This window comes from Callithrix jacchus, chromosome 6 (genome assembly GCF_049354715.1).
Source record: "Callithrix jacchus isolate 240 chromosome 6, calJac240_pri, whole genome shotgun sequence".
Lineage (NCBI taxonomy): Eukaryota > Metazoa > Chordata > Mammalia > Primates > Cebidae > Callithrix > Callithrix jacchus.
This window is the reverse complement of record NC_133507.1, coordinates 19,211,809-19,236,271: the sequence shown is the minus strand read 5'-3', so window position 1 is coordinate 19,236,271 and position 24,463 is coordinate 19,211,809. Positions and strand designations below refer to the sequence as shown.

The following is a 24,463-nucleotide window of genomic DNA, read 5'->3' as shown; positions in this document are numbered from 1 at the left end:
ACTGCTTGTCTGGTATAAAACTTTGTGTTAAAACTTACCAGTTCCCTTGTCTGTGTCTCTGAGCAGTAGGGGCTGTGTCTTGGGTTGCACACCCTCCTGACACAATGCATCTGCGTATGACCACCAGGGGGCCCTGCCAGTCAGGATTTTATTTTATAAGCATGTAATGTGTGCGTTATACATATTTAGGCTGGTAATAGGGATGTTTTCAGTTTTAATAGCCTTTGGTTTTTGATTTCGGCTTGTCTTCACAATATCAACACTCTGTGGACTTGCGATTTTTTTTTTTTTTTGAGACAGAGTCTTGCTCTGTTGCCCAGGCTGGAGTGCAGTGATACGATCTTGGATCACTGCAGCCTCTACCTCCCAGGTTCAAGCAATTCTCCTGCCTCAACCTCCTGAGTAGCTGAGATTAGAGGCACCTGCCACCACACCCGACTAATTTTTGTATTTTTAGTAGAGACAGGGTTTCACCATATTGGCCAGGCTGGTCTCAAACTCCTGACTCAAGTGATCTGCCCTCCTCAGCCTCCCAAAGTGCTGAGACTACAGGCATGAGCCACCACATCCAACCCTGGACTTGGGATTTTTAAGTCCCCTAGTAGAGGAGAAAGATGGTAAATATTATAGCATATGTGCGGTCACCCTGCACAATCACTCCTTGCAGACATTAACAATCAATCACAGGGTTTTATTGCCAAGATTCAGTTTCAGAATCTTTTTTTTGGAGACAGGGTCTCACTCTGTTGTCCAGGCTGGAGTGCAGGGGTGCGATTATAGCTCATTGCATGCTTGACCTCCTGGGCTCAAGGGATCCTCTTGTTTCAGCCTCATGTGTAGCTGGACCACAGGTGTGTGCCACCATGCTTGGCTAAATTTTTGATTTTTTTTTTGGGGGGGGGTTAGAGTCTTGCTGTCACTCCGGCTGGAGTTCAGTGTTGTGATCTCAGCTCACTGCAACCTCTGTCTCCAGGGTTCAAGCAATTCTTATGCCTCAGCCTCCCTAGTAGCTGGGACTACAGGTGCACACCACTACACCCAGCTATTTTTAAAAAATATTTTTAGTAGAGACAAGCTTTCACCATGTTGGCCAGGCTGGTCTCAAACTCCTGGGCTCAAGCGATTGATTGGGATTACAGGTGTGAGCCATTGAGTCTGGCCCAGAATCCTTTAAAAAAAAGTCTTGCTATGTTGCCCAAGCGAGAGTGCAGTGGCTATTCACAGGACCGATCATAGCCTCAAACTCCTGTTTTGCAATCCTCCCACCTCAGCCCCGAGTGGCTGGGACTCCAGGTGTGCAGCTCCATGCCTGGCTAGAATCCTTGTTGACATTACTTTTTTTGTTGTTATTTTTTGAGATAGAGTCTTGCTCTGTCACCCAGGCTGTAGTGCAGTGGTGTGATCTTGCTCGCTGCAACCTCTGCCTCCTGGGTTCAAGCAATTCTCCTGCTTCAGCCTTCCGAATAGCTTGGATAGCTTGGATTACAGGTTCCTGCCCCAATGCCCAGCTAATTTTTATATTTTTAGTACAGATGGGGTTTCACCATGTTGGTCAGCCTGGCCTTGAACTCCTGACCTTGTGATCCACCTGCCTCAGCCTCCCAAAGTGCTGGGATTACAGGTGTAGGCCACCACGCCCGGCCATTACACTGTAGGCAGCTACTACCAGTTGACTGGAGGCCCCTCTGCAATGAAACCTACAAATTGCTGGCTTCTAGGCCTGGCAGGATGTTACAGCTCCCCAACTCCCTGTAGTGTCCATTGGGAGAGAAGGGGTCACAGTTTAACCTGGAGTATCACTCAAAGACCACCATTATGGTGAGAGGAATCTCTATGCACATTCAGCTTGGAAGGGCAGAGTTGGTGGGATTTCAGTGGGAACCACGGAGCAGCTGAGTACCAGAGTGTGGGATTGTAAGATCCGAGAGGCCTTACTCCACCTGCCCAGATATGAGGGTCTCTCAGAGGTGGTGATGCTGGCTGAAGGCAGGGAATGGAGGGCAGGGGAGAACACGTCAAGGTTGGGTCTAGGGACATGGTAGATTAGAAAGTGCTGCTCAATTTTCCTTCCTCCCAAGCCACTGTGCTGAGTTTAGCCATATTCTAGAACGACTTGTACTTTTCTGTAACGAATATTTTCCCTTCCATCTTCTCACCTTTGAAAATTAAATATATTTAGCCTGTTCCTAAAGGGAAGTCACAGGTTTGGATTCACTTTTGTGATGACAAGGAACAAAGGACACTCTCTGTACCTCTGCACACTGAGTCAGGACGCCTCCCTGTTGCCTCCTGGCTTCCCTCTAGCCTCTGTCCTCCCATTAAGAAAACAGGGAGGGCAGGCCACTTTAATGATTCTCAAACTGTTCCTTTGGTCTTGCAGGGGTTCCATAAACATTTCATTCAAAAACAATGGTTTTTTGTTTTGTTTTTTTCTTTGGTGCCGTGACTCGGATAACAATATTTATACATTTTTTTGAGACAGGGTCTCAGTCTGGTTGCCCAGGCTGAAGTGCAATTTTGTGATTTCAGCTCACTGCAACCTTGGCCTCTCAGGCTCAGGTGATCCTCCCGCCTCAGCCTCCAGAGTAGCTGAGATCAGAGGTGTGCACCACCACACCCAGCTAATGTTTACATTTTTTTGTAGTGATGGGGCCTCATTATTTTGCCCAGGTTGCTCTTGAGCTCCTGGACTCAAGCAAGGTACCTGCCTTAGCCTCCCATGGTGCTGGGATTACAGGTGTGAGCCACTGTGCCCGGTCAAAAACTTTTTGTTTGTTTGTTTGTTTGTTTTTTGAGACAGAGTTTCGCTCTTATTACCCAGGCTGGAGTGCAATGGCGCGATCTCGGCTCACCGCAACCTCTGCCTCCTGGGTTCAGGGAATTCTCCTGCCTCAGCCTCCTGAGTAGCTGGGATTACAGGCACGCGCCACCATGCGCAGCTAATTTTTTGTATTTTTAGTAGAGACGGGGTTTCACCATGTTGACCAGGATGTTCTCGATCTCTTGACCTTGTGATCCACCCGCCTCGGCCTCCCAAAGTGCTGGGATTACAGGCGTGAGCCACCGCGCCCGGCCTGTTTGTTTGTTTTCTTAGACGGAGTTGAGCTCTTTTGCCCAGGCTGGAGTGCAATGGTGCGATTTCGGCTCACTACAACCTCTGCCTCCCAGTTGCAAGTGATTCTCCTGCCTCAGTCTCCTGAGTAGCTGGGATTATAGGCACGCGCCACCATGCCTGGCTGACTTTGGTATTTTTAGTAGAGATGGGGTTTCACCATGTTGGCCAGTATGGTCTTGAACTCCTGGCCTTGTGATCTGGGATTACAGGCATGAGCCACCTTGCCTGGCTCCCAAAACACAAGTTTTTGAATGCATAAAGCTTTACTACTTAAAAAGCCAATTTCCATAAGATAGCATTTCTTTCTAATAGTCATCAAAATAAGTAGTGATGCTACAACGAGGAGACCATCTAAATGGTCCCATTCGGGACTCTGGAAATTATTAGATGAAAACGTGGTAAGGCAGCAGGCAGATCCCCGGCCCGGGGTGGCCTTACCTTGTGGGTGAGAGAGTGCTGCTTGAGGTGGTGGATCTGGCTGAACTCCATGCCGCACTCAGTGCACACGAAGGGCCGCACATTCTGGTGCTTGAGCATGTGGTTCTGCAGCTGGCTGCGGTAGTGGAAGGACTTGTCGCACTCGAGGCACTGGTAGAGGGTGGGACCCTGGTGGGAGGCCAGGTGGCGCTTGAGCTGGGTCAGGGTGGAGAAGTCCAGGCCGCACTCGACACAGACATGGCAGCGGCCACTCTCGTGCTTCACTTCATGGGCCTTGAGCTCGCTGGGGTAGGCAAAGCCACGGCCGCAGAAGTGGCAGCTGTAGGGCTTGACCTCCGAGTGCAGCAGCATGTGGCGCTTGAGGTGGCTGGTCTGCGTGAAGGCCTTGTGGCAGACCTGGCACTTGTGGGGCCGGGTGCCCTGGTGCGTGAGCAGGTGTGTCTGCAGGTGGCTGGGCTGCTTAAAGAGCTTGCTGCAGTGTGGGCACGAGTGGGGCTTGATGCCGTTGTGGCCCAGAATGTGCGTCACCAGGTTGTACTTGGACGTGTAGGACTTCTCACACATGCGGCACTGCCAGCGCTTCTGGCGGTCACCTGCCTCCACCAGGTAGGAGTCGTCGATCTGCACGTTGATATCCAGCCGATCCAGCTGGGCCTTCTTGTGGCGTTCCACCGTCGAGCCCGCCGCATCGGCCTCAAACTCGCCGGCCTCCTGCCACACGAAGCCCTGTTCTGACTTGACGGGCTCTGGGGACTCCATGCTGGGGGCCTCAGGGTCGCTCAGTGGGGCTAGGTGGGGTGGCTCGAACCCACATTCTGTGGGCAAGGCCTCTGTCCCAGGCAGCGCCATGCTGGGCTCGGGGAAGCCATCCCGGGCTGGGGCAGGGAAATGAGGGTCGTAGGGGGCCACATCCAGCTCTGGCCTCGGGGTTCGGGGCAGGTGTCGGAGTGTCCGGGGCTTGCGGCTAAAGGCGCTGAGGTCGATCATCTTGACGGCACTGCTCTGCACCAGGGCCTCACAGACGCCACTGGCCGCCTCAGCCGGAGCTTCCTCTGGGCCCCCGTCCTTGTCGTCACCAGGCACAGAAACCTCGTACACTTCCTGCTCTTCCTCCTCCACCTTCTCAAACTTGACCTTGGGCACCAGCCGCACAGGGGGCCGTGTCTTCCGCCGGGTGTGCTTCTCGAAGGCTGCCTCTACCTCCAGCACCTCCTCCTCTGCCGGCTCCTCCAAGGCCCGCCCGTTGCAGGCCAGCTGGTAGACGTCAGGGCCTGGTGGCCCGGGCTCTCCCATGGCTGCCCCAGAAAGCTCGGGCCCCAAGTCTGGGTAGAAGGCCTCGGCGCTTATGGTAGCTCCAAAGAGCTCATTTTCGGAGACCAGGCCAAGCACGGCAGCCTGAGCCAAGGAGAGCACCACCACGGCATCCGTCTGTGTCCCTGAGTCCATGAAACCCTCCATCCCGTGGCGGCTGGCTAGGAGGGCATCGCTGTGGAAGGAGAAACGAGTGTTAATATTGTTGGCTCAGTGCCGTGGGAACAGACAGCAGGCACATTCAGCATGGACCAGGGCTTAGCCGTTTTCGGGTGTGTCTGGACTTGAAGTCTTTTCTACTCTTGCCTTGGGAACAGGGCACACTTGTAATTACAGGGAGCCATGATTGATTCCCGCTGTGTATCTGACCAACTCCTCCATCTCCCTGGGGGATCCTGGGTAAGCTCTGCCCCTTGCTGACCTCAGTCTTCCCATCTGTACAACAGGGAGGTGGGATTTCCTCGGTGGTTCTCAAACCGTGTTCTACAGGTCCTTCAAGAATTCCTTAAAAAGTCTGGGTGCAGTGGCACTTTGGGAGGCTGAGGCAGGCAGATTACCTGAGTTCGGGAGTTCAAGACCAGCCTGGCCAACATGGTAAAACCCCGTCTCTACTAAAAATACAAAATTACTCGGGTGTGGTGGTGCATGCCTGTAGTCCTAGCTATAGCAGGCTGAGGCAGGAGAATCGCTTGAAACCAGGAGGCAGAGTTTGCAGTGAGCGGAGATCAAGCCACTGTACTCCAACCTGGGCAACCGAATGAGACTCTATCTCAAAAAAAAAAAGAATTCCTTAAAAATCGGATTGAAAAATACAAAAAATAAAGAGTCTACTATTTAAAAACTGATTTTAAAAGGCTCACCTACTCAAATGTTCTATGTGCTACCTTCTAACACATAAAAAAATAAATTAGGTGCTGAGGCCGATCTCAAACACTGCTCACTTGTCAGCCCCGATGCTAAACATCTGCGTCTATCACAACTGGTGGTTGTTTTCCTTGATTAGCTAAATGTTATACATTTAAATATCTAAATTTATACTGATAAAAGAATACCACTTGTATCTGATTTCTACGTTGGAGTTCCATGTCAGATGTGATTGGAGAGAAGGGGTCCTTGAAAGCCACCATGTCTGAGACCACTATCTGAATTCAGTGCTCAAAGCGGCTCCCAGCTTCACATCCTGGCTCTCATCTAACAGGTGTTTTTCATTTTTTGTTTAGAAATCGGGTCTGGCTCTGCTGCCCAGGCTACTATGACACAATCATGGCTTACTGCAGCCTCAACCTCCAGCACTCAAGTGATCCTCCTGCCTCTGCCTCCCAAAGTGTTAGGATTACGTACATGAGCCTCTGTGCCTATCCTGAACACATCCCTCTGAATAGTGCTAATGTGCCCACCTGCCCAGGTACAAACCCCCAGCCTATGGCCTCTTCCCTTGCTGGGGCTCCAGCCACAGAGCAAGCACCTGCTCTGTGGAGCCCGGTCTGTGCACCCAAGAGTCTTCCTACTGGGGGCGCCCTTTTCTGAACCCCACTGACCCTTGCTCCGCCCACCAGCCTCCCAGGCATTGCTTGAGGTCCACCTGCTCTGGGGCCTTGCCAGCTCTCCCGGCCTGCCCTCGAGCCCTCTCCAGCCTTCCCAGGACTGCAGCGTGCCAGGCAGTGTACCCGTGGGGGGTGGCGGTCTCCTCTCGGACCTGTATCCCTTGCCCCGGGTTCAGCACCTGGCATATCAGAGGAGGCGGGATGGCATTATCAGGGTGACTCTCGCCTGCCTCGCCTGCTCTGCTCCCAGGGCTCCCAACTGACCAACTACCAGCTTCTCCCAGGGCCACGGTCAAGCACACGTTCGGCAGCCCTTCCTCAGGAAACCGGCTTCGGGCAAGGCGTCCCCTCCCCCAGTGCCCAGTGGAGCTTCCCCTTCCTGAGGACGGCTAAAAATACCCCAGACAGGAATTTAGCCTCCTTGAAATGGACACCAAAGATTAAACTATTAAGCTTAGAATGAGGCTCTCATGGAAGGGATCAGATGGAAGGAAACCTTGGCCTGGGGGTCAGGGTGCATCTGGAATAGGCTGGGGTACTAAACCTGTTTCCAAATCATGCCCCAGCCCAGTGTCCAGCTGCTGGGAAATGCAGTTAGCAAGGACCTCGAGTCCCAGCTCAGTCACCTGCAAGTGACTAAACAAAGTCACACCAAGTGGCTCAGTTTCCCCATCTGAGAAACCGGGATGAAAACATTTACCCTGGAAGGGTTGAGAGCCCAGGGTCCTGACACAAATGAAGCAGCTTGGTTCATTATAAGGACCTAACCAACTGTTAATCACTATTGGCTGGGTGTGGTGGCTCATGCGCTTTGGGAGGCCAAGGAGGGCGGATTACTTGAGGTCAGGAGTTCGAGACCAGCCTGGCCAATATGGTGAAACCCTGTCTCTACTAAAAATATAAAAATTAGCTGGGTGTGGTGGCAGGCGCCTGTAATCCCAGCTGCTTGGGAGGCTGAGGTTGCAGTGGGACTCCGTCTCAAAAAAAAAACCAAAACAAAAAACAAAAAGAGGAACCACTATTATCTGCCCAGATCTCTGGGGGAAGCCTTTTCTGAAAAAAGCCACAGAGCCAAGAGATGTTTCCATTCTTGGGCCCCAAATTCAGCAAATCTTAAGTGATTGTGAGGACAACCATGAGAGACAGAACTCATTTGTTCATTTATACAACAAATAGCTGCTCAGTCCCTGTTACCGGCCAGGGCTCCTGCTTGGACACATCAAGGGGAATGGGGCAGGGCGCACCACAGCCTCCCCCAGCGCCCTCCAGCCGCTGTCAGTTTTGGGGAGCAAGCTGGGGAGCGTGGCTGCCTCCTGTCCTGGCTGGCTGTCTGACGCAGCACCCGGCGGCGTTGTGGGGTTTGGGTAAATGATGTGTTCAGCAGTTTTTGCAAACTTCCCCAAAGGCAGGACCAGAGAAAAGGAGGAACTGAGCGTGGATGGCAAAGCCAGTGCTTCCCCCTGGGCCCCGGATGCTGAGTTCAATCCAGGCTCTGCCATCTACTAGCCGTGTGACCTCAGGTGATTCTCATCTCTATGGGGGCTCCTGACTCACGGGACAGTGAGATGAGGATGTCCATGTAGTTAGTTTCCTCCCCTCTCCTTTTCCCAACACCAGGCATCAGCCCCTCCTCCCATCCTCAAGGGCGTGGGCACAAGGAAACAGTTAACACTGCCAGAGAGGAAAGGAGAGGGCAAAAACATCAGCCAACGACTGCCAGTGGGAGCTCAAGTTTGGGTCCCCACAGTGAGGGTAAACATGGAGCTGACCGTCCACACGGGCCCCTTCTACCAGGGGCCACTCCTTACAGTCACACCAGGACACCAGAGGCAAACCCCTCCCACAGGAACAGGTAGTTTGGACTTGAGAAGGTACGTCAGTGTCAGAAGCCTGGGCTTGGCTGTGGAAAGGGGCTAGCACAGAGTCCGTCCTCTTGAGGGTTTCTGCTGAAGTGGGGGCAGGGTAGGGGCATAGAGAGGTGCCAGCGACTGACCACAGACTCCGTGGAAGAGATACAGCCTCTCCTTACAGAGACTCGCCAGGTCCCCGGTGGGCCACTGAATACTAGAAACACCTCTCATTGATGGAGGGAGAGCTGGGTCTGCAGCCAAGCCTGTCTGGTCCCACAGGGGGGCCCCATCTGTGCTCCCGAATGTGGAGCCCGGCCACATCTGAGCCCGGCCTCCTCAGTTCTCAGGAGCTGTCCTGGGTCACCAGGGGCCAGCAGGGGGACATTGGCAAGGCCTGGGCAAACTGCTTCCTGGCTGGCTGGTGCAGAGCCCAAGCCAGCTGGGGGAACCGGGGTCTTTCCATCTATTGGGAGTCTTCATTGAGCCACTGCTTTCTTCCTGGACTCTTGGCTTGACCCTCTAAGAGCTCGCCCCGTGGGCTCACAGGGCCAGGCCCTGCGTCCATGCTGTGCTGTTCCCAGGGCCACCAGGCAGGCTCTGTGTGTGTGCACGCCTGCGTGTATGTGGAAGGGGCTCAGCTGGGCAGGGAATGTAATTCACCTGCGTTTCGCATGTGTGTTCTGCCTGCCTATCACACACGGAAATGAGGAGTGGGGAGCCCGACATTGCTCTGCTATTCCTCCTCCTGGGCCGGCATTTTGACTAGTGTCTCCTCACCTGCTCTGTTTCCACCTCCCTAGCTAAGCATTTCTGTTTATGTCCTGGCATGGGCTGTCCAGGGCAGGAACAGAGCTTGCCAGGTGTGTGTCACCTGTGTGCCAGGGCTGCCCCCACCCACCCCAGGCCCCTCTGTCATCCGCCTGGGGCCCCATGGTGGCCCTCCCTTCTCAGAGCAGGGCCTCTCCCACCACTTGTGCTGAGGACTCAGAACAAAAGCTCCCCCCATGTCCAGGAGAAAGGGGAGCTCAGACTGCCCCAGGCTGGGGAGAGGAGAGGCGCCCGCCAGTTGAGATGTGGCAGGGCCTCCTCAGGGTGCCCTCGGTCCCCAGGGTGGGAAGAACATCAGTGTGAAAGGCGGGGAAATGGAGACACAGAGGAGCTGCCTGACAGTAGCTGTGCTGGGAGACAGGGAAGGGAGGCCATATCCGGGAGAGAGAGAGAGAAAGAATGGGAGAGGGAGAGAAAAGAAATGAAGAGACAGAGAAGGCAGGAGGAGGAGCCTGAGTGAGGGGAGGGAAAGAGAATGAAGCTGTGGAGAGAAACAAAGGCGGGAGGGGGAGGGGCGTGCAGTGACACAAGGCCCAGGGCTGCCCTATTTCCCAGAGCTGGGCACCTCCACCTCCCAGGCCTCAGGGCCCAGCCTGCCCCTGGGGAGGGAACAAAGATTCATGGTCTGAGGCCAGGCAGGGGACCTTCCCCACCCCAGCAGGGACCAGGCTCCTAAGAGCTCTGAATCTCTCACTGTCATCTCTGGCTTTGCCCCACAAATCCTGTAAAGTCTGGGCGGCAAGTCACCTGGCTCCTCTATGTGTCTTTGTTTCCTCATCTGTAAAATGGGCACAAGAACCTACCTGGACTGTGGAGGCCCATGAACTCTTGACCCACCTGCCTGAGACCAGGGTCCCTTCCCCAAGCTGTGACAGCACCCCCTCTCATCCCACACTGCTCACAACAGCACCCCTTTCCTCTCATGGGGACCCCATCACACCTCCACTCCAGGAGCAGGGGAGGGGCTGGTGGGATCAGGGTGGTTGGTATCCCCTGGGACACACATCTCAGGGCAGAGAGGGGGTGAAGACACCCAAAGCCTGGTCTGGTGCAACAGAAGCCATTTTGAAGGAAGAACCAACAGGACCTTGTGGTCACCTAGGTAATTTTTGACTAACTCCCAAACCCGGGGAGACCTCAAACACCAACTGAAGGCAGGTTTGGTGGCTCACACCTGGAATCCCAGCACTGGGAGAGGCTGAGGCAGGTGAATCACTGGAGCTCAAGAGTTTATGACCAACCTGGGTAACATGACAAGCTCTCGTCTCTGAAAAAATACAAAAATTAGCTAGGTGTGGCGGCGCACCTGTAGCCCCAGATATTTGGGAGGCTGAGGCAGGAGAATTACTTGAGCCCGGTTGGGGGGGTGGGGGCGCGGAGGCGGGGCGGAGGTTGCAGTGAGCCAAGATCGTACCACTGCACGTCCACCCTGGACGACAGGAGTGAAAACCTGTCTCAAAAAAAAGTATAAAGTATAAAGAAAAAAAAAACCCAACAGACAGAGGTCTGGGGCTTCTGCCAGTTCAGGCTTGGGCCGTCACCAAGCACCCCATCAGTGTAATTTGAGGACTGTGTCCCGAGGGCCCAGTAAGCCCTACTCTCTGAGGCGGCCTCAGCAGTGCCTCGAGCTCACGCTGGAAGGACAGGCTTGGCTGCTGGCTCCCTCACTCGGCCTTGAATCACCAGGTTGCTCAGAGACTACAGTCTCCTGTCCTGCAGCTGAACCTCTGACTTTTTATTTATTTATCTATTTTTTGAGACAGAGTCTTGTTCTGTCGCCCAGGCTGGAGTGCAATGGTGCCATCTCAGCTCACTACAACCTCTGCCTCCCGGGTTCAAGCAATTCTCCTTCCTCAGCCTCCCAAGTAGCTGGGATTACAGGAGCCCACCACCATGCCAGGCTCATTTTTTATATTTTTAATATAGACGACGTTTTGCCATGTTGGCCAGGCTGGTCTCAAACTCATCACCTCAGGTGATCCACCTGCCTCAGCCTCCCAAAGTGCTGGGATTACAGGCATGAGCCCCACGCCTGGCCTGATTTATTTAAGAGATGGGTCTTCTCTGTGGCCCAGGCTGGAGTGCATTGTTTCTGTAGAGGTAGTCTTGCTAAATTGCCCAGGCTGATCTTGAACTTCTGGGGTTAAGCAATCCTCCCACCTTGGCCTCCCAAATTGCTGGATGACAGGCCTGAGCTACTGTGCCAGGCCTGAGCCACTGACTTAATGCACATTTACTGAGCATCTATTAGGTGCTCGATTGTGGGTATAGGGAGCAAATTAAAGTTCTCACTCTTGGGGAGTTGACTCGCGTGAACTCAGTCCACTTGAAGCACCAGGGTCTCTGGGCAGTGGGGGCTGCCGCACTGGGGTTGGGTGGGGACAGGACTGAGGGCTGGAACCCATGGAGGCAGGTCAGGACCCAACAGAGCAAGAGCGGGGAGGGGGCCCTTCACCCTGAGCCTGGCATTCAAGCCCTCTAGGATGTGGCTCTGGGCCCTTTACCCCTGGGAGTCCAGGGCCCTGGGCGGGTGAGGCTGAACCTGGAGTGGGCGGACACGTAACCTGGTGGGAGGGGAGGCGGAAGTTCCAGGCACGTGCATGGCCATGAAAAACACGCCTGGGATTTCGCCGCATGAGAAACCAGCCTCTTGGTTTCCCTGTGGTCCTCTCCGCAGGAGGCTTCAAGGGAAACTCTGCTCACATGCGCAGAAGGGAAGAGGAAGTGAGAGCTGGGAGGCCTATGCGCACCTCGAGAGGCCCCTGGCCAGTCTCACTTCTGCCAGCCCACAGGCCTCAGTAGCCAGAGGCCCAGGAGTGGCTGCCAGCACAGGGGAGGGGCAGGGGACGCCAGCAAGTCTCTTCCTCCTGGGATCCTCTCTCTGCCTTGCTTCCCCTTTCTTTGTGGACAGAGTCATTGAGTCCTACCTCTGGGACTCAGAGTGGCGAGGGGCCCTGACACAGGGCCACCGATCCACAAACCACAGCCTGATGCGCACCCTGCCTGGCCCTGATAACAGATAAGGAAATGGAGGCCCAGGGAGGGGAAGGGAACGGTCCAGGGTCACAAGGTGAGATGGTGGGGAGGCAAGGACTAGAATGCAGGTCTCCAGCCCCGCAGCCCCCACAGCCTTTTGGTGGTTGGGATGCACTGCCCAGGCCTTCATTTGCTGCCCAGGATGGCTCCCAGGCAGGCTCCACTGCCCCTGTGCCCTCCACTCACCCATGCTTCCTACCTTGGGGCCTCTGCATAGGCTGACCCCCTGCCAGGAAGGCCCTTCCCTCGAACTGGGTGAATTTCCATCATCTTTGAGGATTTAGTGCAGGCTCTGCCTTCCCTGAAGTGCACTAGGGCAGGACAGCCTGAGACCATCACCATGATAGTCAATCTTAAGCCTCATCTTGGCTAAGCTGTGGTGACCGGCTGTGTGGTTAAACACTAATCTAAATGTTGGTGTGAGGGTACCTTGTAGATGTGACTCACATTTACAATCGGTTGACTTTAAGAAAAGCAGATGACCCTCCATAATGTGGGTAGGCCTCATCCAATCAGTTGAAGGCCTTAAGGGCAAACGTTGAGGTTTCCCAGAAAAAGAATTCTGCCTCACTCAAGACTGTAACATAAGAATCCTGTCTGAGTTCCTGCCTTGCCCTGCCACCATCTGCCCTAGAGATTTTGGACTTGCCAGCCCTCACAATCACAGGAGCCAATGCCTTAAAAGAGACCTCTCCATATATGTGTGTGTATATAGATACTGTACTTCCTACTGACTCTGTTTCTCTCTAGAACCCTGACTGATATGATCACACTGATTCATAACTGTTTGTGAGTCACCTCCCCCCCCAACACAGCTAGACCCACCTCTAGAGGACAGCAACTGCAGGGGAAGAGAGGGGCCAGTGGGGGAAGTGTCTCAAGAGAAAGACACCAGGGTACAGAAAAGGGAAGAGAAGGAAGCTGACAGTCACCCAGGGACCAAGACTGAATGCAGTAAGTGAGATGGAGAGGGAAGCCCTCACCTGAGAGTTCTGCACCCTTCCCTCCCAGGACAGTCCTGCCTTCTCCTTGGGGTGGTCTCCAGGCAGCATAGGGAAGGGCCTCTCCAAATTAATTAGCAAGAGCAGACGCACACTGTCAGTGACCTGGCGTTGCCTGGTGAATCAAGCCGGAAGGCCCTCCCCACTCCAAGTGCGTTTTCTCACCTGATGCCCTCCCAGGCGAGAGAGCCCCTCCCACGGGGCCTTCTCTGACAACCCATGCTCTTGAGCCATCCCCCAGGCCCAGTGCTCCTCTGCCACGCCTCTGCTTCCACAAGCCCAGGGCTAAGGTGGGCCTGACTGCCACGGGGTGGCCACTGTGTGAGGTTTCCCTCCTCCAAGCGGTCACAGAGACCCTAAAGCCCAAGGAAATGAGGGGTGGAGCCCCCACGGCGAGGCAGGGACTCTGATGAGGTGACGTCTGAGGCACAAACTCTTGTGAAGACACAAACCCTGGGTCCAAAGAACTCCCGAATTGGCATCGTTTGATTAGATGCCAATACTTGGTCTCACTCTGGACCAGTTAAATGAGACTCTCTGGGTTCAGGGCCTGGACATAGAAAATCTAAAGGCTTCTCAAGTGATTCTGATTCTCTAAATTATTATTATTCTTATTTAGTTTTGCTCTGTTACCCAGGCTTGAGTGCCGTGGCACCATCTCAGCTCATTGCAACCTCCACCTTTTGGGTTCAAGTGATTCTCGTGCCTCAGCTTCTCGAGTAGCTGGGACTACAGTAGTGCACCACCATGCCCAGCTAATTTTTGGAATTTTTAGTAGAGAGGGGTTTCACCGTGTTGGCCAGGCTGGTCTCGAACTCCTGGGCTCAAGTGATCCACCTACCTTGGCCTCCCAAAGTGCTGGGATTATAGGCATGAGCCACTGCACCCGACCTCTCCAAGTTAATTAGCAAGAGTTGACGCATGCTCACTGACCTGGCCTTGCCTGGTGAATCAAGTGGGAGGGGAGGCCCTCACACACTGGGTGCTTTCCTCGCCCTCCCCGAATGGCAGCTGCTCATCTCCCAGCCCTAGACCTCCAAGCACAGCATACCCCCACCATCTAGGGCGGTTCATGAAGAAGCTGAGCCCAGACCTATGGCCTGGCCCTCCCCACCCCCTGAAAGAACTTGAGCCACACAGTTTCCTCTCTTGGAAGCACGGCAATGCCTCAACCTCAGTCCATCAGCCACAAGAGCAAATGCTCAAAGAACACACGAAGGAGAGAAAGGCCAAAACCCAAAGGCGCAGAGAGCCTGGATGAGCAGGGGTGGCAAGGTGGCTGTCAGAGGAGAACCCGAGGGAGCACTGGCCCCAGAAGGCACCTGGATTCTGGATGGTGCCCCGTCCCTGCCCCTAGCCTGGGGGACCCTCGCTGGCAATCAAGCCCCTTAGCCCTGAAGTGAGTTGGGTGGCCTCTGGTTCCTATAGACACGAGGCTGCTGAAGCTAACAGGGCATCGGCTGCACAAATCACTGTGGCAAATGCTAAGCTGCCTGCACAGCTGCGTAAAAGCACATGTAGCTTCTCTTTGATGCCAAGCATAGGAGTAATGCACCACCTATGATCAGAAGTCAACAGGCTCCCAGAAACCATGGGCCTAATCCTCCCACCTGGCAGCTCACATGGCCAGTGAATGCATGTGTGTTTCTTTAGTGCAAGGGAGGGGCGCCTAGCTCCCCCGTAGTGGGATGGTAGCCTTGCTGGAGACCCTTGGCTTCAGCCACTTTGGCTGTGGGTCTTGGAATCTTCACCAGCAGGATTGAAAGGAAAGGAACTTTGGGAACCCTCCTGTCCAATGCCATCATTTTACAGATAAGGAAACCAAGACCCCAAGGCCCCTGACCCTCAGTGAGGACTCATCTGGAGCTCTCGATTTTTGTTCCTGTTTCCCAGGCTGGAGTGCAGTGGTGTGATCTTGGCTCACTGCAACCTCCACCTCCTTGGTTCAAGCAATTCTCTCACCTCAGCCTCCCGAGTAGCTGAGACTACAGGTGCACGCCACCATGCCTGACTAATTTTTGTATTTTTTAGTAGAGGTGGGGTTTTGCCATGTTGGCCAGGCTGGTCTTGAACTCCTGACCTCAGGTGATCCTACCTCAGGTGAACTCCTGACCTCAGGTGTTGGCCACCCACAGAGCTGACATTACAGGCATGAGCCACCGCGCCTGTGGAGCTCTTGACTCCTCGTGTTTCCTTCCATCCATGTCAAACATGGGGGTCACCCCCCAACTCAGGTTCTCCCACCAGGATGATCGCCTTCCACTGTCTGGGGGCTGTGAAGGTGGGCACAGAGGGTTGTAGGGGGCAAGGAATTTGCCCGCAGCTCTCAAGAGTTCTGCCACGTGGCTGCTCCTTGCCCTAGAATGCTGACAGCTGGTCAAGGGAGAAGCAAGCCTTGTGCTTGAACCAGTCAGCCACGACAGCCCACCCTGCTCCAGCTCCCAGTCACCTCCCACTGCTCTTGCAATCAAGCCCAAACATCTCACCAAGGGCCTCCAGAGCGTGCCTGGTTGCTCCCTGCCCCCAGGACAAGTGCACGGCATGCTGCTGTCCCCTCCCTCCATGGGAAGCCACACAGACTTCACACACATTCTTTAGTAGACCTCGTCCACACATGGCCTCCTCACATGGTGTCCCCTACCTGGAATGTTCTTCCTCATTCCTCTCCCTTCGGCTTTCAGCCCAGGTATCACTTCCTCAGGAAGCTTGCCCTGACCCCTGCACCACCCAACCAGGTCTGGATCCCAGGTTCTGAGCTGTCTCCAGGTTCACACCTTTTCTTCCTGGACCTTATTGTAACTTTTAATGATTTGTTAATGATTTATTTGTACAATTACTTCCCTAATAGCTACCATCCCAGTTATTCTGGCATCCCAGTTTGACGATACCCTCCCAGGGCAGAGACCATGCTGGTCTGCTCACTGCGCCCCTCGCAGAGGTACACAGGTAGAATCAACTGCTGCCCTTTTCAGAATACCCATATTCAAGTGCAAAGAAAAAAGAGGTCCCTGGCTGAGCCCAGCTCTGGACAGCGGCCAAACAGACCCTGCCTACCTCCTTTCCCTAAGTTTCAGGACCAGTTCCTGTTCTGAGGGGGAGGGACAACAGGCCTCATGTTTCCAGAAGGTTCCACGTCTTTCCCCCAAACAAGCAACAAGTACACTCTCCTGGACCCAGATACCACCAGCTTCATGTAACAGGGAAAACAGACAAAACTCAGCTCACAGGTTCAAGGGCACAAAGATAAGAATCAAAGGAAGTCGCAGTAGGCCCATTCAGTGGGCTTGAACCTCATCAGGCCCTGTGATGAAAGCACACCATTTCTAGTCCTCGGGGCAGTCCTCTGGGATGGGGTGTACCATTTCCATTTTATAGGCGTGGAAACTGAGGCAGTCTCCTGCAGGCAGGTGGAGCAGGCCCCAGTGAGTTGGCCCAGGGCGGAGACCCAGCTCTCTCCGCCTCAGCTCTCCACAGGGATGGGCTTTCTGGAGGTGTCTTCCTCCCTTGCCAACCTGTTTTCCCACACCCGGGCCTAATTCACACCTGGGATCCCCTCGTGGCTTCCCTTCCTCCTCACCAAGCCTGGCCTCACACCCCTCCTGCACTGAGTCCTCTACCTTCTCCATCCCGTCTTCCTCTCCCTCCATTCCTCCCCTCCTTCGGTTTCCGTGGCAACCCTATCCTCTGCTCTGCCATTCCGTCCTGCGTTCCCATCTCATCTCTTTCTTCCCCCTTTCATCTCTCCCCTCATCTCGGTGCACAGTCCAAATCCCCCTCTGTCCTTTGCCTCTGCTCTCTCGCTCCCTTTTACTCTCCTTTCATCTCCTTCAGTGTTCTCTTGTCATCTCAGGGCCACATTTATTTATCTCTTGCTTAAACATAAAAAAGAAGAGAAGGAAGAAAGGAGGGAAAAAGAAACCCCATTCCATCAGCCAGGGCTTCTCCAGTTCAGTCCCGGCCTTCTCTCTCTCAGGTCATCTCCAGCGTTCAGACTCCCCACAGTGGCCAGGAGGGAGGAGACAAACCCCAGAATGGACCCCTGCCTGCCACAGGGAAGCTTCTCTATTGACCTAGGGAAGGGAGGAAGAAACACATGGGCGGGAAGTGTGTGTGGGGTGCTCCCTGGGAGGAGGGGGCATCTCAGAGAGCCTGGCCCTGCTCCCGAGGTCAGGGTAGGGGAGAAGCAGGAGCCCCCCTCAGGATGAAGCATGGGCAGGACCTAGCGCAGGGGGCGAGCCAGGTGCAGAAATCCCCCATGACTGGCCCCAGGTAGGAATTCACTGCTGACTGGAGCAGTGGCTCACACCTATAATCCTGGCACTTTGGGAGGCCAAGGTGGGAGGGTCACTTGAGCCTAGAAGTTCAAGACCAGCCTGGGCAACATTGTGAAATCCCATCTCTACAAAATATTAACCAGCTATGAAGGCACGCGCCTGTAGTACCAACTACTTGGAGGCTGAAGTGGAAGGATGGCTTGAGTCTGGGAGGTCGAGGCTGCAGGGGGCCATGATCACACCACTGCACTCCAGCCCGGGTGACAGTGAGATTGTGTCTCAAAAAAAAAAAAGGAATTCACTGCTGTCCAGGGAAACCCAACCATTCACTGCCCCAGGCTGCCTCTTCAGGCCCTACCTTACGCCATGTGAATGAGAAGCAGGAGCCAGCCCCAGGCCGAGGCACCCAGCAAATGCTCAGAGGGCCAGCTCCCACACTCTAAACAGGACGGTGACATTCACCAATCCTCCAAATTCACCCCGCCATGTTCCTGAACTGCCTCTGAGTAAAGGAAGCAAAACTCATGGCCTTTCCCACCCATGTCTCTCTGTGCCCCTAGTTTAAGGCAGAATGAAACCTTGCCAGCTCCTTCTAATTGCTTTTTAGCCATCATTTACTGAGCTCACATTATGGACCAGGCGTTAAGAGACAGGCTGTCCCAGGGAGACATAATAATTATTACTTTTTTTTTGAGGCAGAGTCTCTGCCTCAAAAAAAGAGTCACTCTCCACCTAGACTGGAGTGCAGTGGCGCGAACTTGGCTCACTGCAACCTCTGCTTCCAGAGTTCAAGTGATGCTTCTTCCTTGGCCTCCCAAGTAGCTGGAATTACAAGCGCCTGCCAACACGCCTGGCTAGCTTTTTTGTATTTTTAGTAGAGATAGGCTTTCACCATGTTGGCCAGACTGGTCTCGGACTCCTGACCTCAGGTGATCCACCTGCCTTGGACTCCCAAAGTGCTGGGATGACGGGCGTGAGCCACTACGCCCAGCTGTGCGATTGCTATTATTATCGTTCCTGTCATCTGGCCAGGCTGGTGCTGGGTGCTGGCAGGGCACAAAGATCCCCAGTCTCAGGACCTCATGATTTGGTTAGAAACATGATTAAGAACCACAAAATACTGGTGCAAAATACCAGATGGGAAATAAGCATTAAATAAATGTACTTTTAAAAAAAAAACGAAGATAGGCCAGGTGTGGTGGCTCACGCCTGTAATCCCAGCACTTTGGAAGGCTGAGGCAGGCGGATCACGAGGTCAGGAGTTCGAGATCAGCCTGACCAACAGGCTGAAACTCCGTCTCTATTAAAAATACAAAAATTAGTTGGTAATCCCAGCTACTTGAGAGGCTGAGGCAGGAGAATCTCTTGACCTTGACCTGGGAGGCGGACATTGCAGTGAGCCAAGATTGTGCCACTGCACTCCAGCCTGGGTGACAGAGGGAGACTCTATCTCAAAAGAACAAAAACAAGAAAAACAAACTTAAGGGATCAGGAATGTTCTTCCATATAAATATTCCTGTTTATATGGAGGTGATAAATTAGGGGCATGGGCTGCAGTCTGGCCCCATCACTCACACCTCGGTCTCCTCGTCTGTGGCATGGGATGATGGTTCTCACTTCCTGGGGTTATTAGGGGGTTTCACTGACCAGTTAGACAAATGAGGATAATCTATGGCGTTTGGTTGAGTGGAGGGGCCTGGGGATGCCTACCCGGGGGAGAAGCTGGTTAGGAAGACCCCTTCCCCCAATAGACCCTGCCAAAGATGAGGGCCTGCCCAGGCTGGAGGCTCGGGACAGAGAAGGGAAGGGAAAGAAGGCAGAAGCGCAGCAGGTAGGGAAGGTGCGAGGTCTGAGGGCAGGCCAAGGGTGCGGCCAAAGCCCTCTTCCTTGCTACGGCAGTGTTACGACTTCCCTGAGCCTGCATGCCAGCAGAGCCCCTGGCGGTGGCTGCCTCCCAAAGCCACTGTTGTAATCAACATTTATTTTGCAGTCACCCACACACCCAGCTCGAGTACGGATTTATGCCAGGAGGAGTAAAGAATGCCTCTCTCATTCACGTAATGCCTTCGTGTATCTCCCGGGGGGAGGGACAGCTGGTGCAACATATCAGCTGATAGTGTACACACGCAGACATCAGACACATGCGGCCATCCACACAGGCTATCATCAGAGGCAGGCAGGGGCAGCGTGCAAAGCCACACCTTCCTCAGTCCTCTAACAATGAGACTTTCATCCAGTGAGCCAAGAGGTAGGACCTATGCGAGGATTGGAAGCTCGGGGACCCACACCTGATCCTGCAGTCCAGCTGCAGGGGGAGATGCACGCCTCAGATTCGAGGTACAGAGAAGGCAGAAGCCACATGATGGCTTTCCCAGCCAGGAGCTGCTGGGTCTGCACATGACCATGAGCTCATGGAGGAGGAGGCCAAGGTGGCCTGTTGGTTGCAGGGTAGAGGTGGGAGAAGAACTGGAAGACAGTGGGGACTGGGCAGGAGAGACGGAAGAGGGTCTCAAAGACAGAACTTGGATATCGGAGGAGAGGGTGCCCAAGGTGGTCAGCTCAGCCTAGAGCAGGAATGAGTTTCCTCTTCAACCTGGACCACAGAGGATGACCCGTAGGAGCTTGGAAGCCCTGTGTGCAGGGTGGTGGGCTCAGCCACGTGTCCCAGATGCTGGAATTCAAATGCATGTGTGACCCAGGGCAAAATTAGTGGCTTTAGGAGAGGGGCAATTATAAAACAAGCTAATGGCTGGCTGTGACTCGTGGTGTGAGGGCTTCCGTCCCTCAGGGCGGGCCATGGAGGCAGGGTGGGGCCCTCAGCCACAGGAAGCTCTACAATCGACCTGGCCACCTCACACTGTATTGTGTTGGGCAAGTTGCTTCATCTCTCAGGACCACTGTTTTCTCAACTGTACAATGGGGATAACAGCTGCCTCCCCCATAGGATGCTGGAGAAGATACAATAAGATCATACAAGGGGATATACCTGGAGCTGGGGGCTGGCTTCTGAGAAACGGTCAGCTTTCACTTTTACGCGGCAATATATGTACCCGTACAATGTGACTCACCCAGGGCCCCCAAATAGTTGGCATGTTCTTACTATCACCAAAAATATCTAAGTACCATTAAGGAGTGGGGAGAGGATGAACACTTGGAAAAAGTATGAAATCAGGTGTAAGGAAGGACAGAGATGCTGGGAATGGACCCAGTCCCACGGAAAGTTGTAGCTCAAGTTCTTGGTCCACATGGGAGCCCCTGGCTTGCCAGGAAATGGGCAGTTTCAACCCTAGTGCCCATGGGGCTATGAGCGTCCCTTGGGACCCAGGACCCCAGGAGGACCCTGGAGAGGCAGGAAGGCATCTGCTGTGGGACTCCAGAAGTCTTGTCAGTCCTTTCTGAAATTTTACAGTGCATCCCTGCCAGCTGGAATGACCCACTCCTTGGCAAACAAACGAAGCTCAGCTGGGTCACAGCAGGAAGGGCTGGGTCCAAGATGGGAGCCCCCGCGACCCTGTGCTGGCCCCAACCCCTGAAACCAAAACGCCCAGGAAGCTTCTTGTGTGAAGCCCACATACACTCACACGTGCACAGCCCAGAGGCAAGAGGCGCCCTCCTCCCTGTGCTGATGCTGGGCTGTGTCCTGTCTCCGAAGCACTCAGGGCCTGCCCTTGGGAGCCTCCGGAAAGACAGACTGGGCAGGAGAATGAGCAGGCCTACTTACACAGCCACAGCCCCCTAGAGTTTACAAAGCCCTTCCCAGGCATGGAGTCATAGGATGCTCCCTGCCAGGTTCTGCACTGGCATCTGGATGGGAAGCACCTGTGTGGGCTCTTATTCCTGATGGCAAAACCTGATGTTCACAGACTGGCTGGCTGCCCTGAGAGTTCCAGTGCCAGTCTGAGCCCCGAGAGTTATGATGCCAGCATGGGCCCTGAGAGTTACGGTGCCAACCCAGGCCCTGAGACCTATAGTGCCAGCCTGGGATCTGAGAGTTACAGTACCTGCCTGGGATCTCAGACCTACAGTGCCAGCCTGGGATCTGAGACCTACAGTGCCAGCCTGGGCCCTGAGAGCTATAGTGCCAGCCAGGGATCTGAGAGCCACCGTGCCAGCCAGGGATCTGAGAGCCACCATGCCAGCCTTGGATCTGAGAGCCACAGTGCCAGCCTGGGATCTGAGAGTTACACTGCCAGCCTGGGATCTGAGAGCCACAGAGCCAGCCTGGGATCTGAGAGCCACCGTGCCAGCCTGGGATCTGAGAGTTACACTGCCAGCCTGGGATCTGAGAGCCACCGTGCCAGCCTGGGATCTGAGAGTTACACTGCCAGCCTGGGATCTGAGAGCCACAGTGCCAGCCTGGGATCTGAGAGTTACACTGCCAGCCTGGGTCGACTTTCAGCAGTGTGTCATTTAGTCCTGATCGCAACCTGTGGCTGGTACTGGTGCCATCACCCTGTTTTACAAATAAGGAAACTGAGGCAGAGAACAGTTAATAGCTTTAGAGCACTGCTCCTCCAAGCATGGAGGAGCCTTAGAAACTTGGCTGGGCACAGTGGCTCACACCTGTAATCCCAGAATTTTGGGATGTCAAAATGGGTGGATCATTTGAGATCAGGAGTTTGAGACCAGCCTGGCCAACATGGTGAAACACTGCCTCTACTAAAAAGAAACACAAAAATTAGCTGGGTGTGGTGGTGTGCACCTGTAGTCCCAGCTACTCAGAGGCTGAGGCATCACTTGAACCCAGGAGGAGGAGGCTGCAGTGAGCCAAGATCACGCCACTCCACTCCAGCCTGGAGGCAGAGCAAGACTCTGTCTCAAAAAATTAACAAAAAAAAGACTTGTATAGCAATGTGACAACATGGCAACTTTGTAACATCTGAGCCAAGCTGATAGTATTAGTCTGTGAAGCTTAGAAATAAGTTAAAAAAAAAACAAAAACGACCAGGTTTTGAAGCACAAGTTTAGATCCAGACTCTAGAGTGGAAGGCCTGCCGTCCTCTGCCACTTCCCAACGGCAGGACGCTTTCTCCTCACTGAAGTGGGCGGTACCAAGAGCACCTGCCTTACCAGTTAAAATATGTAAAGTGCTGAAAGCAGAACCTGGCACGCCTATGTTGTTTGCTGCTATTATTAACATTCGGCAGCTCGCCTGGGGCCACACAGTAATTACTGGAGGAGCTGGACTCCTTGGTGCCAGTTCTTAAGGGGGAATTGACTGCCAGGTCCCTTGCCACCCGGGAAACGGACCCCGGAAACACACTGCCTCTAAAGCCTGTTCACAAACTCAGACCCAGCCCCTTTCCATCTCTAGGCCAGGGCGGCTGTGGGTGGGTGTCAGGAGATAGTCTTGTCCAAACTGGAAAAACCTGATGGCCAGGCAGGCCTGCCCTGGCAGCTTCTGGGTTGCCAGCAGGATCCTGAGAAGCAGGTGGGGCCAGGCAGAGCAGTGGTGCCTCCTCCCCTGACCCCAGGCTCAAATCTCTATGGAGCCTGCCCCAAAGCCACTTCAATTCCTCTCCTGGAGCACAAATCCCAAATGCCCCTAGAGAAGCAGACTCCTGCTCCCTTTACCCACAGCTCATTTTGTCTTGGTCACCCAGACCCACAGGGAGGACAGTCTTTTCCCCAAGGCTTTTGGAGCCCAGACCGTCCTCCTGGGGAGCAGGTGTTATATATGGCCCCTTCCCTGAGGCCCTGTGCTCTGCGGGGCAGGGATGGAGCTCCCCTTTGCATGAGGCTTTACAGTTTACACAGCACTTGGCTGTGAGCTGCACTGTTTCCATTCTATATTCTACATCTGCTAACAACACGTGCAATTCACACTTCAGCAAACATTCCGAAGTGCCTACTATGGGCCGGGTGTGCAGGAACAAGGGCATGGGGTTCTGCCGGCCACACCTCCAGGCCTGATGGTATGAGCCAGCACACCTGGGCATGGAGCCTTCATCTCACATAGCCCAGGCCACTCACCTCTCGGGCCTCAATCCAAGAAGTGACTTCCTCCTGCAGGGAGCCCTGTGTCTCCCCAGAGACCATGGCTTTTCCTGGGGCCCCTGGGAACCCTGGCTAGCCGGGAGCCCCACAGGCTTTCTCCCCTGCAGCCCTGGGGGACCCAGAGTGTGAGCAGTCATTTCTTCTGTGCTCTGAGAAGGCACTCAGGGTCTTCCAGCCTGCAACCCGAGGTGCCCCTTGTGCAGGGCAGAAATGTGCCCAGACACACAGGCAGGTCCTCCCGCAGAGACCCGGGCCCTGCTCCGCTCGTTGCTTCCCCCTCTGGCCTCCAGCTCAAAACCTGCATGCACGAAGTTTCCCTGCCTGCACCATGGCCCACTGCCACCCTGGCAATGTCCAGTTTGTTTTCTCTCCACCCCCTGAATTGGGGCCAGATCTGCATCCTCCATCACCTCCTCAAGCTCTGTTCTATGACATGTGTCCCCTCCACCAGAACTCAACTGTCCTCTAGAAGGTGGCAGCCCTTTGTCAAACACAGAAGCTTTGAGCTGGGCTTCCTCCTCCTCTGGCAGCAGCCACGCCACCCTCCCTGGGCTCACAGGCCACGTGCTGCCACCCTCTGCCTGGGCCCACTCCCTGGCCTCCTGCATCCCACAGCCCCCTGAGCTCAGGCCTGGCTGAGTGGGCTCCCTCGGAGAAACCACCTCGTATGGCTTCTGCCCTCACCTACCCAGGCCTGAAACGGTTCCTAGATGGCAAACCTGTCAGCCATCACTGTCTCGTGTCCCTGAAGCCATCCACCATGTCCAGCTTCCTTCTTTCTGCTGTTCCAGCTGACCAGGCTAAAGCTGCGAGGTCATTCTAGAGTGACTGAGGTTTTGCAAGGCTTTTCTGCCTGGCCAACACGGACAGCACATCATTCTCCTGGGAGTTAGAGATGATAAAGACAAGAGTCTCTGCCCTCCAGGAGCCACAGTAAACAGATGATTACCTTTGTGAGGTGAGAGCTGTGACATACTAGTCCCAGAAGATGGATAAAGAGAGGTGTGATTAAGTCTATGTGGGGGACTCCAAGGGGGAGGTGGCACTTGAGCAGGGTTTTGTAGGTTGT

At 54.3% G+C, this 24,463-nt stretch overlaps 1 protein-coding gene across 6 annotated transcripts in view; it reads right to left on the bottom strand.

Moving 5' to 3' along the window:
- ZNF710 (zinc finger protein 710) overlaps window positions 1-24,463 on the bottom strand; it is an 84,480-nt gene that overhangs the window by 10,957 nt on the left and 49,060 nt on the right. For all 6 annotated transcript variants that reach the window (XM_035303829.3, XM_054257247.2, XM_054257246.2 and 3 more), the window contains exon 2: window positions 3,554-5,039. In XM_035303829.3, coding sequence (XP_035159720.1) covers window positions 3,554-5,011 — 1,458 coding nt within the window. In that variant the 5' untranslated portion in view covers window positions 5,012-5,039. The remainder of the gene's footprint in view (window positions 1-3,553; window positions 5,040-24,463) is intronic.